The sequence below is a fragment of the Phoenix dactylifera genome, chromosome 1 (genome assembly GCF_051530095.1).
Source record: "Phoenix dactylifera cultivar Ajwa chromosome 1, Ajwa_hap1_PhDact_Kaust_v1.1, whole genome shotgun sequence".
In the NCBI taxonomy this organism is placed as follows: Eukaryota; Viridiplantae; Streptophyta; class Magnoliopsida; order Arecales; family Arecaceae; genus Phoenix; species Phoenix dactylifera.
In genome coordinates this window covers 35,669,891-35,686,045 of record NC_143190.1, presented here as the reverse complement: position 1 = coordinate 35,686,045, position 16,155 = coordinate 35,669,891, and the positions used below count along the sequence as shown (strand labels likewise).

The window sequence follows — 16,155 nt, the reverse complement described above, 5'->3', positions numbered from 1 at the left end:
AATTATCTTTGTATTCAATATGATTTTTTTTTTAAAAAAAAAAAGGCATGCACTTCAGTTAAGAATCTACAAGTCTAACTTATAAAGAGCTTAAAAGATCACATCTGAAAGCTCCTCCCCCTCTTCCCCAACTACTTCAGATATCAAAGAAGGAGCCTCACACTTGCTGAAGCCAATGACACCCTCATCCTTCTGCCAAACCTGCCATAGTAACTGCACACCTCACTCCATGAGACATCCCTACCACCCTCTTGTGCCAAGTAGAGCACCTCAGCCACTGCAGACCCAGATGTCACCATTAAATATGCCACAGCCTGCAAACATGAAGGTTAGAGAACGTCAAAACACTAATAAATTTGTTCATCATAGTAACAGATGCAACCGGAAAAAAAGGTTTGAGGAATAACCTGGTCTGAGATAAAGAGAAGTTAAGTCAATGTTGAAGCATCTAAAGGCACAGGAGGAGAACAGAAGCAAAAGCATACCCAGCTGAAATGGCATTGATGCCAACCAAGCACCTAATATAATAGAGAATGAATAGAGAAAACGGAGGTAGGGGAGAAAAGGAGTAGGTACAGGCAAATGATGCCTCTTACTTAAGCCCTGGCCATCACCCAAAGGGAGGCAACACTGAGGAGTAGCTCCATTACTCGTCTCTCAGGGTCAAGAAAGAGGAGATGCTTCTCTCTCTTCTTATGTGTTAGAAAGCAGCAGGAAAGCTCCCTCTGCAGAAATCAGAGCATGGAAAGTGGCATCTTCTGATTGGAAGGGTCCAATGGCAAGGATGCGCAGAGTTAAAGCCCTCAAGGACTTGGACAAACTTGGATTCCAGTTGATCCCAAGAGGATTGGGTGATTTAAATCAGCTCAAGAAAAATATGAAAAGAGGTGAACTGATGGGTTTCCTAGTAGTTCCATAGCCTCCTGGGTTTTTTTTTTTTTTTGGTACATGTTCCACCCCTCTTGTCAGCAACAAGAAATTGTAGGTTCAGTAATTCTTAAATGATGCATCTATAAAAATATGAATCTGGATAATTATAACATAACTGTTCTTCCCTCCCTTGCTCTCTCTCAATATATATATATATATATATATATATATATATATATATGTATATATGTATATGTAAATAAGAAAGACAGCAGAATGAGTAAATTTAGAAAATTAGTTGAAATAATCTGTGAAAAAATTGGTTGAGCATTGAAATTGGACTACTGAGATTTTGAACTAGATCATCGATCCTTTGTTCCACACTTCGTAAAATCAATGAAATGTTGATGAGCTTGTGGCCTATCTTTTTCTATAGATTTTCTAGAAACAAAGATCATCAAGCCAGGGTAAGCAATTAGTGATCCAACAGCAATCTAATCAGGAACCTGACCAATTTGATATGAAATGGACCCATAATACTTGACATTACATATAATTTCATCAGCAAGCAATGCATCGATTGGTTTAGGTGATATTTACTTGAATGAGATGAGTTGTCACTTGCCCGCTTCTTTCCTGCAATATGGCATGGAGTATGAGTGGAAGATAAGGATGCCACTCAAAATGGCCAGCTCCAAGGACTAGCCCAAACTTCCCATCCACCATGAGTTGGCTTAGCATTGCTGCTATAAGATGAATAGCATCTTGCCAATGGGACTCGGGAGCTTGGGGAGTTCATGGGTTTGAAAGGCTAAAGGCACGGAAAAAACACCCGGCCTTTTATCAGAAATTAAAGAAGGTATATTACATCAGGTTGATCAACAAAGAAAGATTCCAGAGTTCAGAAAAAAAACGCTAAAAGACAGGACAGAAGAGAAGCCATGAGAAGATTGTGAGTGACGGCTGCATTGCAACAAGATGGCACACAAAGCAGGAGTTGGAAGAGAAGAACTCCAAACCGCCCTCTTGTTTCTCTTCCTCTCAAGAAGACTAAGCTGCTTCTCCCTACTGGGAACAACTAAACCCATCTTTTAGCTAACAGCCAAGCCCCAACAAAATGTAGTTTCCACATGTCGATGCACACTAAAACCTTCTATCCAGATGACAATTCCAACAGGAAGATAGTTCAATCTTTCGAAAGGATGCAACCATCTATTTTCCTACAAATGTGAGACCCTGCTTTTACAGTTGTACCGGAACTCCGGAAGTAAAAGAAAGGATCAGAAAAGAACAGAAGAACATTCCCATAATTATACTTTCTGTAGGTGCACTGAGAGTTCATCCATCATCCCATTACCACTGTACACAAGGACCAGAAAATGTGTGTCCACCAGAGCCACCTCCATGCTCATCAAACGAGTGGCAAACATGTAATGGAAAATTAGTACTTATTATGTTTCTGGAAGCCATTAACAATGGTTATAAAATGGCCATCCCTGCAATTTAAAGAATGTGAATGTAGAACTGCCTCTCTCTCTCTCTCTCTCTCTCTCTCTCTCTGCTTCCATATACATATATATATAATCTTTCCTGCTTCCTTTCTCCATCTAGGGATCTTTTCTACTAGAAAATGGAAAAGGTCCCCTCCCTAGAGAGATCTACTCTGATCCCCTTACAAGTCAAATACACTTCATGTACCATATACACATGCATGCATATTCATACAACAGATTAGTCTTTTGAGCTTCCTCTGAATGCCATGTTAAGACCACTCCAGTTAGAAAGTTGCACTCCATAGAGCATTTTCACCTTCCCCACAACGGCGATGAACCTCTCGGACCCTTTCGGCAGACCTGCAGATACCACTGCAACTCCAATCGAAGGAGGCAACGCAGATATTGCCTGCCTGTGCTTTCCATTCACAATCTACATAGAATTAGCACCCAAGTATTGGTCTCAGTCTGATGCATACTCAAAAAAAAGTACATTAGTGTGGCATTAATAGTTTAGCTAGCATGTTTAGTTTAATGATGGTAGTATGAAAGTATGGAGATAATATCCTAGTGACACTACAATACAAAAAAGCATGATAAAGATTCTGCAAAGGAAATACTTTTACAGCTGCACTTGGTAAATAAAGATAGAGAAACCATCATGGCCTTGGATATCCATATGATTCCATGAAAAATCACAAAACACTCTTCCAGCACATATTGACTTAATCTGCAATTAGAAGCTTCTGGAGCTAGCCTCCATCTAGTGATCCATTCTTAATTAACTACTAGGATGAAGACATATGAATGCCTGTCTTGACTGTGCCTTGGACTCAGCCTTGGTTTTCTTTGTAACACCACGCAAATTTGCATTCCTCGTGGTTTGTTTTGGTTTAAACTGCAAACCTTTTTTTATCTTACAAAGGTGGTTCCAATATTCAATTTCACCAATTAATCCCACTACTTTGTTTATCTGGGTGATACCAGATCATTTGCTGATAGCACATACTGCCTGAAACATCAACAAATTAGTTACACATTATATCAAAATTAAATACATGCAAATGCAAGCCAATAGATCTATGAATGCCTGAAAGCTAGGATACAAGGGAACAAAACATAAAACCATTTATTAAATAACTCATCCACCTAAAAGATATATTGAGCTGGATATTTAATGTCATTGTTAACATGAAATGGCAAAGTACGATATCAGTATCCTTGTGCCTTAATGCCTAAGGAGATTTTAAAGGAAAAAACTACTAAAAAGTATCTTGCTAAAGTAAACATATATTTCCTATTATGCACAAATTAAGGAAAAGAAAATCTTGCTAATTTCTCTCTCTCTCTCTCTCTCTCTCTCGCCAATGCACCCGCTCAAGTTGATCTTGGCATCCTCTCAAAATCCTGCCATGTCTAGCCTTCCAAGACATTTTTAGTTTTCATTCCAAATTAGATTTTGGAGACTAAAATAAAAAACCTACCACATACAATTTGAATTGAAAAACTTGTCAACTTTTTACATTTTTATATATATTTCTTTAATTTGTTTTTTATTCATTATCTTTATTTTATAATCAATCTTATGTATTCAATTAATTTTTTCCATTTTATATTTTATATTTTATTAATAAAATTTTAATTTATATTTATATTTTCTATTATTTTTTTTTCTAACATGCATTGCACTTGCCCAGTTGCTAGTATATATAGAAAACATGAAGTAGAAGAAAACAATGAACATGACAATAAATCCCTATGAAATAGGCATTGCTGTTTCACCGAAAGAAGCAAGAGATAATTTGGAGAAAAGACAGAAAAATGCATTCCAACATTAAAGTTAGTATAAGTCATGTCTAACAAATAAACATCCAAAGACAGGAATATTTTTGCAGAAAAACAAAGCTTTACCAGGTGGGGTACCACAACATAGCCTTCGGTCATCAATATGTTCCACATCTAACCCAATAAACCAAGCCCCCAATGAAACATCCTCATTTGCATACTTGTGAAGCACGTGCCTGAGATGAACAAAACCAATTTGTTTCCTTCGAAAGTCAGACCTCATATGAGTAGACGAAAAGCTCATATCTATCTAAAACCAATCATATTAGTAGTAAGATATAATGCCCACAGAAGATAATGACTCAGAATATATAAAAATATAGCTAATCAAGGTAAAGTTGGCTTACTGGTTAATGGATATGTAAGTAGCCAGATCTTTTGAAATGGCATATATCTGACCAGTAGCATGTCGGAAATACCTGTTTCCTTCCTCTCCAAATTTCCAGTATTCAGGTTCATGATATCTCACCCCCCTGTCCCATCACAATGGCACATATCAAAATTAGCATTCTGAACCACTGCTTGCTAGCTAACCTTTTCACCTTTCAAGGAATGCTTACTTTCGAGCCAGGACAGGACCAGATTTCATGCATCCAATATAAACCCGAGGATTTGAACGGTGCCTAGCCAATGTAAGTCCAAGGGTTCCTGCAACGGTTTGGAGATAGAAAATTCAATAACCAGATAATAACAATCAGAAAAGTACTGAGTTCCTACAAAAGGCTCACTAGCTCTCCATATAAGTAAAGAATTTAGGAAATCTTTTGGGGAGCACAAGGCAACCTCAGAACAAAACCAGCCTAATTTTTGTGACAAATGGAAATCACATTTCAAAAGGACTCATAACTGAAACATGAACCTAACAAGTAGACACTGATAACAATTAAATTGATTGGTGTGCACAGTTTGAATGACCGACCAAGATTAGGTATGTGCTTTTACATATTATGTGGAAGTGTCAAAACAGATGACTATATTACAATCATTGTCAAACTTGAGCCAAACATGCGCTATTTGTCAAACTTAAGTCATGTTCAAGTGACTGTATGTTGTGTGCCCTTAAAATGTTGAGCTAGAGGTATAGAGTGTGAAGGTATAGAACTTGTTCTTAGAGCCCTTAGCTCATGACTATGGAGGTAACAGATATTTTTCTGCTCCGGACTAAGGATTGGACAGTTCAGATTATAAGTTACCATCATAATTGTCCTACAGGACCATCATAATGGTCGTATAAGCAAAAATAATTGGCCATTGTTAGACGAAGACCAGAAAGTGGGTAATAGAAAAGCCGTTCGTTCACCTATATTTACATGTATATCATCATCGACTTTGACGTAGAAATCTGCATCCCACATAGCAACAGCAGTAGCAAAATAAGTTTTGGTCTTGGCTGATAGTTCAAGATATCCTTCAACATGATCCTGCAAAATAAATAAAAAAAACAAAAAAAATTATTGTTATCTGTATATAGTGGCAGATATAGTTGCCGATGCAAGCATATCATTGGACAACCATATAACATATAGAGTTGTTGCAACTTGCAACAAAGTGTGTTCCTGTAAGGAAAATTTGAAAGAAGAAATCTCACCAGCCTCATGAAGTCCCCATGTTTTCGATCTTCAGCTTCAATTGCCTTATCCAATATACCACCTGATGTCGCACTGGAATCAATAAACTTACAGTAAGCAAAGAGAAAAAAGTGGAGAAGAATTAAAGTATAGAGCATGCACCAGAAAAAAGGACGCAATAAATGACTATGAATATTTGTTGCTTCTTTTCCTCCTTTCCTCTTTGAATTTCCTTTCCCTGTCTACATATTTGCACATGTGTGTATGGGGGAATATGTGGGAAGAGGGTAGTGAATGGGTAATCTGAATATAGGACAAAGGGTACTCAATGCAACACCCCCCCCCCCCCCCCAACCTGAACATCCTACATGCATATCGATAAACTGGATCTTATTAGATTGGTTTCATTGTAATAGTATTTCGATGTTCATGGATCCAAAGCTTGAGTAAACTAGTTTCTGTAGCCTAACTAATTTTCTCATTTAAAATTTGCCAATATTACCCAATATGTTCCAGCATACATCTACAAATAGACAAGTATACACGCTCACCCAGAATGTCAACCATATGACTATGACAAAATTAGTGTTCACTTATACACACCTGTGACCAATTACAAAGCGAATGATGATACCCTTCTCTTCCTCCAGCTTCTTTCTTTTTTCACCTATTATATGGAAATTGGCATATGATGATCAGATCCACAATACCAATACATCAATAATGCAAGAACGAAGGGAAATGCAGGTAAAATTGTGAACCTTGAGGTATCCAAGTTGCGCGAACAGAATCTCTTCGCTTACGACTGCTAAATGCAGTATTAATTCCTACAACCATAAAATATTTCCGCCTCTCAGTCGATTCAGCTGCCACTACATTTTCTGTTAATGGAGAACCATTGAGTATAGACTCTTGTGCAGCCTTTGCAGCTGCTAATTCCATTTCTAAGTTTGATATAGTTTTATCGAGCGTCCTGCATGCCAAAAGGATTTGTTACTCACTATATTGAAACTGATTGCTTCATCTGTGGTGAACCAGACTGTTAAAACCTAATTTAAACATAAAAAATATTGAAATCCACCTAAAGTACACACTAGCCAAACTTACTGTATAGCACGATGAGTCTTTGAAACCTGCCCTAGAATGTCTTTGGACTGCCGCTTTTCATTTATCTAACAGACATGGAGGGAAAAAAGGAGGCACAATCCATAAGCCACCACAACTCAAATACATAACTAAATAACAAACTTCAAGATGGTATTATAATCAGGCCAAATGTGCATTGGGAATACACTAAGAAAATAATATATGATATTTGATGTTAGTGAATTCCCTGTAGTCTGATCGTAATAAAACCACAAATTATGATTTGTATTCAACTGCATGATCCCATCAGAAGCAAATTTGAATTGACAATACTGGCATGTAGGTTAATGTACTCACAGTTTTTAGACTACAATCGCCTGTGACTAGGTTCATCTTATTATCTTCAGTTCCAGTTCTCCTGATAATGTCCTTCGCTTCAGGCATCGTCCACATTCTGTTACCATGTTCGGGATTAATATGACAAATCACAGTTATACCTTACTAGCAAAAAAAAAAGGGGAGTAAAAAAAAAGGTATAATAGAAACAGCTCCATTGTGCATTGCCATACAAGTCAATGATGCTAAGATACTTCATAAGCAAACAAATGAAGCCATCATTTGCCAAATGGACAAAAGATTGCAGCAGCACAGACCTTTTACAATCGCATCGCAACCAAAGAAATGCAGTTTGTCTTTCTAAATCATTGAAAAGCAAAAGCACCTTCCAAAAAGCAAACTAACTCTTGTTAAACATATACAAACAAATAAATCTTTTTTGTCAAAAAATAATCATAAATCCCGTTTTCAAGATTCGCTTTGGTAGGTCTTTTGTCACACAAAATCATCCAAGAAAACCAAAAGTTCTCCAACTTTATGAGGCAAAAGGCTGAATTTCCAACAAAGAGCATTAAATGCCTACCACCGCAAACATTGCATACGCCCTATTTTTAGCTTAAAAAAAATATTAGTGACATAAAAAATCTCCTAATGCAACTATTTATCAATCCAAAAGGCATGGGACAAAATCAACGATTTCTCCCAATTTTTATGTCCAAAATGGGAACTGACAAATTAAATGAAATCCAAAAACCGCTCACGCCAGAATTCCGAAAATATTAGGAATATCCAACTCGGAAACCAACTGAAAGACACTCAAACAAGCAAAATTCAAATTAAAGAGGTAGCGTTCTAATCTAAGCAACAAATTGAGTAGCAACACCAAGCTCGGAAGGGAAGATGGAGAAGTGGAACCTGTTGGTGAAGAGGAGACCAACGCAGAAGCTCCCAAGGCAAAGCAAAAAGGTCCACTTTTTCGACGTCATCCCCCTCGAACAAACCTCTCCCCCTCCCCCTATCCCTCCTCCTCTGCTCTTGAAACCCATCACCACTGCTCTCTTCTTCTCCTCCCCTCTTTATCCTAACACAGCAACAGCCCAAGAACCCCTCCTTCCCCTGCTACCCATCTCTAATTGTTCACAAAAACCTTTATCTTTAGCAGAAAAGAACAACAGAAGTAGAGAGAAACAGCGAAATTATAGCAAAACACTGCTCGAATTTAGCAGTAGGGTTCGGAATTTCTTCTTCAACCAGTACAGAGAGAGAATTCCAGAAGCAAGAAGCTTGGGTGAACCAAAAGGAGGAAGAGAGTGAACGATAGGATTTCTCTACAAAGACTTCAGCTTTTTGAAGCCTCTCTCCCTCTGCTATCCTCTTCTCCTCTTCTCTTTATTCTCTTTGGGGTGAAGCGAGGAAAAGACCGACCACCTTAGAAAGAGAGGAAAAGCCATGGGTGACCATGTGGGCTGCTTGACGAACTGATTGATGGATGGTGTTAGAACTACTGCACCAAATTGGCATGAGTGCCCCTACGCGTGGGACCGGGGCATGGGATTTTAATCCTTTATAGGCTGTTTTCCAAAGAGGAGATCACATACCAGACCAAGCCCAAATCTAGGAGTCAATTGCTGGGTCCATGATTACTGTATACTTTTTATTGATCCCTGAAAGAAATTTCAGCCTTTTGCCTCATTAAATTCTCTATTGATCCCATTATTATTATGACACCTAAGATCAAAATAATAGGACACCTATTGATCAAAATAATAATAGCATCCATGAAAGAAAAATATGAAATACTCCAATTGGAACCGAGTACTTTGTCTTCATTCATGAGTATAATCTTTTAGCGCAAAAAACATTCATATGATTATCTTAAATGGTCCGGTCCCATCATTTTATTGATGGCCTTCATTGTGTTACAACATTATTGGCCTATTGTTTACCCATTTTCGAATGTATATAGGCTGAATTATGATGACCTTTATATAATTCAACCTATTTTACATGTCTTATATTTCAAATTTTATTTAAAAAATATGTTAAAAAAAAAAAAACTCTGCATGCCATGTGCCATGCTAGCTTTGGTGCTTTACACCGACCATATTGGATCCTCTAAATTATTATTATTTATTTGAGAGGGGGTGTTGATATCATAATTACTTAGCAAGTCAAGATTACCATGCTATTTCCTCTATTTGATAAATAAGCTATAAAGTTAGATAAAAAGGCTTGTCATTACAAAGTTATATATTTATTGTGCAACGAACTCTCAACCATCTCGATGTTCTTGCGAACCACAATTTCACAATGCTCACTTACCATGAGAGCACGGCACTAACCATGGGGCATCAAATTATTTGCAAGAAAAAGTTTTACTAGCCATATAGAAATTGATAAATGGCAAAATGTATTTCGATACATAATAATAACAATAGATGATTCAACCAACTAACTAGTAATACTCTTCTTAGGTGAGAAAATGTCCCAAAAATCCCTTTAATTAAGCAAATCTCTCACAAAAAAAGAGTAAAGTAACTAATGGTCTTCCTCCTTTGGATAATTACCACCTAACCTCAGCAGCCTCCTAAGATGTCTATGTTTTGACCCCCCATTAATAAAAAAAAAAAATCCACTTCATTAGTATTGATTAATTAGTTAATAACCGTACAGCAGCACGAGTCGGGGGTCAAACAGCGTCCGCAAGATGGGGGAGACCACGCTCTCAATAATGACCTCCCAACCAACCCTTCCTTCTACTTCACGTGGCCAGACTCTCAGACCACATCCCGACCACCTCTCCGTTCACTTCAGCAAGAAGAAGGGCATCTTCCATTTAGAAAGCTAATTAAGGGCACCCAAGTAATCTCCAAAGTAGTGTCTAAGTTTTAAATGCACGTATAAGAACAAAAATCATATGAAGTAGGCATTAGAGTACATTATATAGAATAATTTTTTTTGTCATTTTTTTATGTCTATTTTTTAATGAAAACTCAGAACTTAAATAAGAATAGAACTTTTTCTACTATCAATTCTATAACTTAAAAGATTTTTTTAAAAAAATCAACTTTTTTTTTTTCTTGGCACACAATAAACTTTTTCAATGCACATTATACATAACTTCAAATAAATTAATAACTAACAACTATATATTTTTGTTTAAAAAGCTAATTAAACGCACCCAATTGATCTACAAAGTAGGGTCTAAGTTCTAAATTCATGTATGTATCAAATCGTAGATCCCGAGGTTGGCCATTTTATTATTAGAGTTTAAACATTGCAGACTGCAGAGTTTCTCCTCTTTTCAGAAGGATTCCTTGCTTCAGACTGATAACATTTAATAACTTTCTTCTATGCTTTGCAGAGAGGCAGAAGCCAGAGGGAGGGGGTGAGACCACGTGCATGGGAAGAAAGGTATCGCTGGGATGCGTGCACCCTTCTTCTTGTTTTTTTTTCTCTCTCTTTTTTTTTTTTTTTTTGAAAAAGAAGGGGGGGGGGGGGGGGGGGGGCGCACCCGCGTAGCAACCCTACTGGGCCTTCTTCCTGCTGAAAAATATTCGATATGGACAGAAAAATTTTACTCATATCTTTCCTACCCGCCGGAAAGCTCCACCAACATAGCAGTCCCTTTCACGTGTGAGTACGTCACATCAGCACTACTTAAGTACCAGCATACCAGATCGCGATTCCATCGGACAAATCAGACGGGGGGCATCCAGTCTCCGCATTTAATCAATGCCTGCACATTTTGAAACTGGGCTACTCCGGTGAAATTTTAGCTCCGTTCTAACCGTGCTACCGTCTCAGTGGTGATGCGTGCACCCTTCCTCCGGTCGGCTTTAACTCAGGTGAGTGGGGCGCTGCCATCTTCTCTGTTTTGAGCTGCCACCTCCTAAGCCACGCTACAACTAAGTCAGTCAGTTTGCATGGGTCCAATTGAATTGTTCGGCAAATGGGCTGGCATTTTATTTCAAAATAATTCGAGCTGGAAACATGTCTCATTTAGGTATAGAGATGCAGATTGTTTTGGATCTAGGTATCGATCCATTATAATTCAATTCAACTCTAGATGCAAAGTCTGAGTATTAGACGTGTACTTGTCCCATTGCTTTTATTTTAATATTTTATTGATTTTCTATTGAGTGGGATCCAAATTTTGTGTGTGTTCGTATTATTTTTAGATGGAGGTTGAATCTTAAGGCATGGGCCATACCTAGCTGGCATGATGGTGCATATACCTAATCCTCTTGCAGGTGTAGGGGTATACAATTCTTAGGTGAGTGCAAGTTGGTTTATAAAAGCTTCTCATCCTTTTATTTCCAAAGCAATCCATTAGCTACAGTTGGACCATGTTTAACCTAGTGTGACTCTGGGTTTAAAACAAGAACTTAAGTGGCTAGTATCTGGTATTTCCATCTCATTCTAATTTATTTTATCAGTTATGTAAATTGTTGATCATGTACATGTTTTCCCCTATCAATGCAACAAGCTTTTCTTTCCCCTCTCACAAGAGAGGGAAAAAGCCACAAGCCATTCAAATCAGGATAGAGGAAAATTCAGTTGGAGACATACTGAACTGGCTCCAAGTTTAAATAATGAGCAGGCACCAACATTATACATGCAAACAAAGTTTAACCAATGCATTAGTTTAGTGACTTTTACAAGCAAGGTTTCTGAATTAATTATGCTATCATTACTCAACTCCTCTCCCATGGTGGGAAATAATAATAATAAAATCCCACCTACATGCATGTGACCAATCTTCCCAAACATGAATTACTTGTGCCAAATCCATTTCATCACCGTTCCATAAATTGGTGCATCACCATCATCAATAATAACAAACCCACCAATGAAAAGGATAGCATTGGGTGCCAACCATTAACCTGGCATCCAAGTTTTGACCCTTGTTCACACTACATGCATGGTTGGCCCCTGCAGCCGCGGTACCATTTTTTTTTTTTTTTTTGCTAATGCGGATGGATCAGACTACACGAGTACGAATACACCTAATAAAATTAGAAAACAACATATCACAAAATGCTCTAAGCAACTCAACCCTTCGGGTCCATAATATGCTGCCAGAGTGATTAGCCACATGCGTGGCCTTTCTAATAACGTGTTTAGCCTCGAACGTCAAATATTATGAAGCAAAGATGGGACCCGCCCAAGCCACTTAGGCTCCTTTGAATCCAACCTATCATCGTGACCAAATCACCTCCCAAAATAATAGAATCGGCCTGCAACTCGTGGCAAGCATAGCGAATGCCCGTCCACGCCGCCCGCAACTCGGCTCCGAGCACCAAACTGTTCTTCTGCCAAAAATTTCCACGCATCACCTAATTGGACGGCGCATTTATAAAGGGCCCCAGTTGGACTATATATTCCCAGCCTCAAGTTTTTTTGGGTCCTAAGATTCCTATCTTTCCAATCCTTTACCCCATCATCACGTGCCCATGGAGTCCAAAAATCCTTGTTCTGTACTTCGCCTCACATTAATAATGGGGAGGTTAGCTTAGCTTTCCCGTTGGTCCTTCGAAGTTGTCCCGGTTAAGAGTGGGTCACAGTAAAACTTGATGTTCTTAGCTGTCAGGTGGGGTGAAAGTGTGTCAATTGTCGGCTAAAGGCACGAATTACGAGGTGATTTGGTTCTCTAAAAATGGACCTTTTTGGTTCCTGCGGCCATGGGGACAACTTCCTTTTTTTGGTCGGTGATTCTTATTGGATAAAGAGGGTTTTTTTTTTTAATTGTTGATTAAATTAATCCCCAACAACCATTTGATTTGGATGGGAATGGAGTTGGGTGGAGTGGCCCTGGTTCACTAAGGTACAACCAAAATCTCACCCACTCTGGACCCACCTAGGCTAATCCTTCACTCTTGTAGTTGGTCCGATGTCTAGATTTCATTCTCCAATTGACTCAAATTTAGACCTAATAGATGCGATTAGGCACGAAACAATGTGAACTAAACCATCGATCGAAATAACCCGAAAAAAACAAGCGACCTAAACCATAATCATGTAAGAAATTGGCTATGGTATATGTAATCATGAATTAGATCCATGCGGATTGGTTATTCTATTACCACTAGATAAATTATGGAGAGATTTTACGGGGAAATTTAAATTGGGATCTTATCTTCATGATTGTAGGAAAACATGCCCCATTTACAAAGCTGCATTTGATTTTTTTGGGTGTTTTATACAAGGAAAGTAGTTCGTGGAGAGACTATCCCGTGAATGAAGCAAATCGGCCGTTTAATTGGCTTGCACGGTTGGCAGCTGAGGCCAAGTGCACAAGGGACTTTGGAAGAGCTGATTAAAAGGCAGATCGTCGTTGTACTTGCACTAGAGTGACACGTGTATCTTAGCAGTAATGAAGGATCCGTTGAACAATGATGAAGCTTCTCCATTTCGTTGGTTCATGAATAGTGGCAACTAATCTACTTTTGGAAAGTAATCTCCATTTCGTTGGTCCTGCCGGGGAGGCGGCGGCCATGGCCGCTCCTTCCTCTTTTTTTGTTCTGGTGGGTCGCAGCGGTGGCTGGGGAGCACGGCCACGGGTGGCTGGGCAGCCACGGGCTGCCTCCCAAAACAAAAACAAAAAAAAAGGAGGAGGGCCGGCGGCATTGAGGAGAAGAAGGAGATAGAGAGGGAGAGAGAGAGAGAGGGGGGATGGTGAGAGAGAGAGGCGGTGGGATGGAGATTTTTGGGAGGAAAATGAACTTTTAAATGGGGGTATTTTGGTCAAAAATACAGCTTCCCGACAAAGCTGAAAACAGCATTTTCGGAAAGCTCCAAAATGGAGCTTCTGCCAAAAAGCTATTTTCAGCTTCCCGCAAAAGCTGAAACAGCTTTTCCAAAATTTTACCAAACACTCTTTTTTATCTAAAAGTACTTTTGGAGGGCCAGAAAGTACTTTTTGGCCCTCCAAAAGCTCCCCCAAACAGGGCCTAAAGCTTCAAGTTTAGAGATGGGTGGTGAAAGCCTGGAGAGACAAACGGTAAAACGACCGTCCTTGAAAACAGGCTAAACAGCACCCTATAACAATCCAGAATCTTATCTAAAAATATTAGTCGAAAGATATTATTTGAATCTCTTAGCTTATGCATAAATATCCAAGATTTACCTAGTGTATAGCCAATATAGGATTAAATACATACCCGTATGGGTCCTTACATATTCATTCTATTTAAGTTATGGTATTCTCGCCAAGCTAAAGGTTCAAATCCATTCAAATCCAATCACAAGTACTACAAATCCAATTATAAACACTATGATTGGCTCGTAGTCAACCTAAATAGTTCCATGCCATAGTGTTCTCTAGGCCATATAGATCATAGGCTATGTTTACCCCGATACCATTTGTCATAACTTAAGATCTTACCCCAAAAAATTAGCTAGAAGGTATTATTTGAGTTCCTTAATCCATATACTAATACTAAGAATCTATCTAGTGTATAATCGATATAGAACTAAACACATGGCCCCATAGGTGTAAAATGAAAAGGAAAAGTGGGGGGCAGCGGGTGGAAGATGAAATGTAAGCAAAGCTAGCAGATTTGTTCCCATTTTAATAGAGCTAAGCTACGGTATTGACATGTAGACAAGGTTAATCCCGGCAATAATTGACTAAAGAGCTTTGCCAAACCCTAGTGCTTATGCTATTAAAGATCAGTGCTGAAACTCTTTTTTGTTGCACATTTCATCACTTAATTCATTTGCATTTGATAATATTTTGCATTGGAGGTGTTACGATAGCATAGTTTTCTGCTCTATATATCTTTCTGTTTTCCCCTCAACTTACAAAGTTCAATCTCATTAACATCTTGAATCTTTTATAGTTTAGTAGGGCCTAGGTCCATTATAAAACGGAAACCAAGTTTCCATTTTGGGCTTCCATACTATTCATATTGGATTTTGACATTATAAATGGAAACTTGGTTTCCATTATAAAACGGAAACCAAGTTTCCATTTTGGGCTGCCATACTATTCATATTGGATTTTGACATTTGGGAGCATGGTCACTTGTTAAATGGCACGTTCAATTGTTGTGTACGGGCACTTCTGAATTTCAAATCCCGCCGTGTATGGCAAAGGGACCAAAATGGAAGCTAGCCTTCCAATTAGCAGGGGCATTGATCATTCTCTTTACTTTATTTTAATTTTTTTAGAGTATCTCGATTGGGTAATTCTCTTAGATTGTCACGGGTTCGAAATAACCTCTTTGCACATGGAGTGGTACCACATATATTTGACCTTTCTTAAATCCTGTAGAGACAGAAGTTTCGTGCACCGTGCCACTCTTGATTTGGATAATTCTCTAAAATATTGATGGCTGCATCTAAAGCTTGTAACCAACAAACTGTTGCAGAAAAATTTCTACTTAGATAACAACCTGTATATACCTTATGAGATGGATGTGACAAACAAGGTTTTATGTGATTTATATGGAGTTTGGTATTCAATGATTTGATTTAGATCTCGAAGGCATGCTTTGAAGTTTGAGAGTCTAGTAGTGATGATAAAAAAACTTTTCAACTTTTATTTGATGAACCAAGTTAAAAAATCACCATGTTTTTGGAGGGTTATGTAGTTAATTTCATTTCAAATAAATTTTTGAATTGAAGAATATACGTGCACCAATTTGCTAGAAACTCAAATTTCATTAACATGATTTTGTATAATTATGATACATTAATTTGGCATGGTTTGCAAAATGATATTGCAACTATTGATTCGATGACAATAATTACACAAGCACATTCATGAACATGCACATAACCTTGTCTTACAAGGAGAATAGTTCATGGAGGGACTATCCTGTTGCGGGATTTTCACCCCGGCAACAGCTCGCACACCGGCCGAGCAGAAAAAGAGGCTGCGTCCCTCCCGAGGTATTGTCCGCTCTGGGCTCCGCGGGCACGGAGCTCGCACGGGGTGCGCACCCACCTGC

General features: G+C 38.4%; 1 protein-coding gene across 2 annotated transcripts; it reads right to left on the bottom strand.

Annotated features, from left to right (window-relative positions):
* Nucleotides 1-2,301: 2,301 nt before the first annotated feature.
* Nucleotides 2,302-8,736, bottom strand: LOC103717619 (putative beta-1,3-galactosyltransferase 2). Of its 2 annotated transcripts, none has more exons than XM_088722988.2 (11): nt 8,114-8,736; nt 7,220-7,316; nt 6,884-6,948; nt 6,538-6,749; nt 6,380-6,443; nt 5,797-5,869; nt 5,509-5,629; nt 4,769-4,856; nt 4,556-4,681; nt 4,275-4,384; nt 2,302-2,796 (listed from the first exon to the last, which is right to left on the bottom strand). In XM_088722988.2, exons 1-11 carry the CDS (start codon nt 8,242-8,244, stop codon nt 2,648-2,650), a joined length of 1,236 nt encoding a protein of 411 aa, XP_088579114.2. In that variant the 5' UTR covers nt 8,245-8,736; the 3' UTR covers nt 2,302-2,647. The 2 variants fall into 2 exon arrangements, with proteins under 2 accessions (XP_088579114.2, XP_088579117.2); XM_088722991.2 differs by lacking the exon at nt 2,302-2,796 and adding an exon at nt 2,963-3,375 and having other exon boundaries at nt 8,114-8,670.
* Between the last annotated feature and the right edge of the window lie 7,419 nt (nt 8,737-16,155).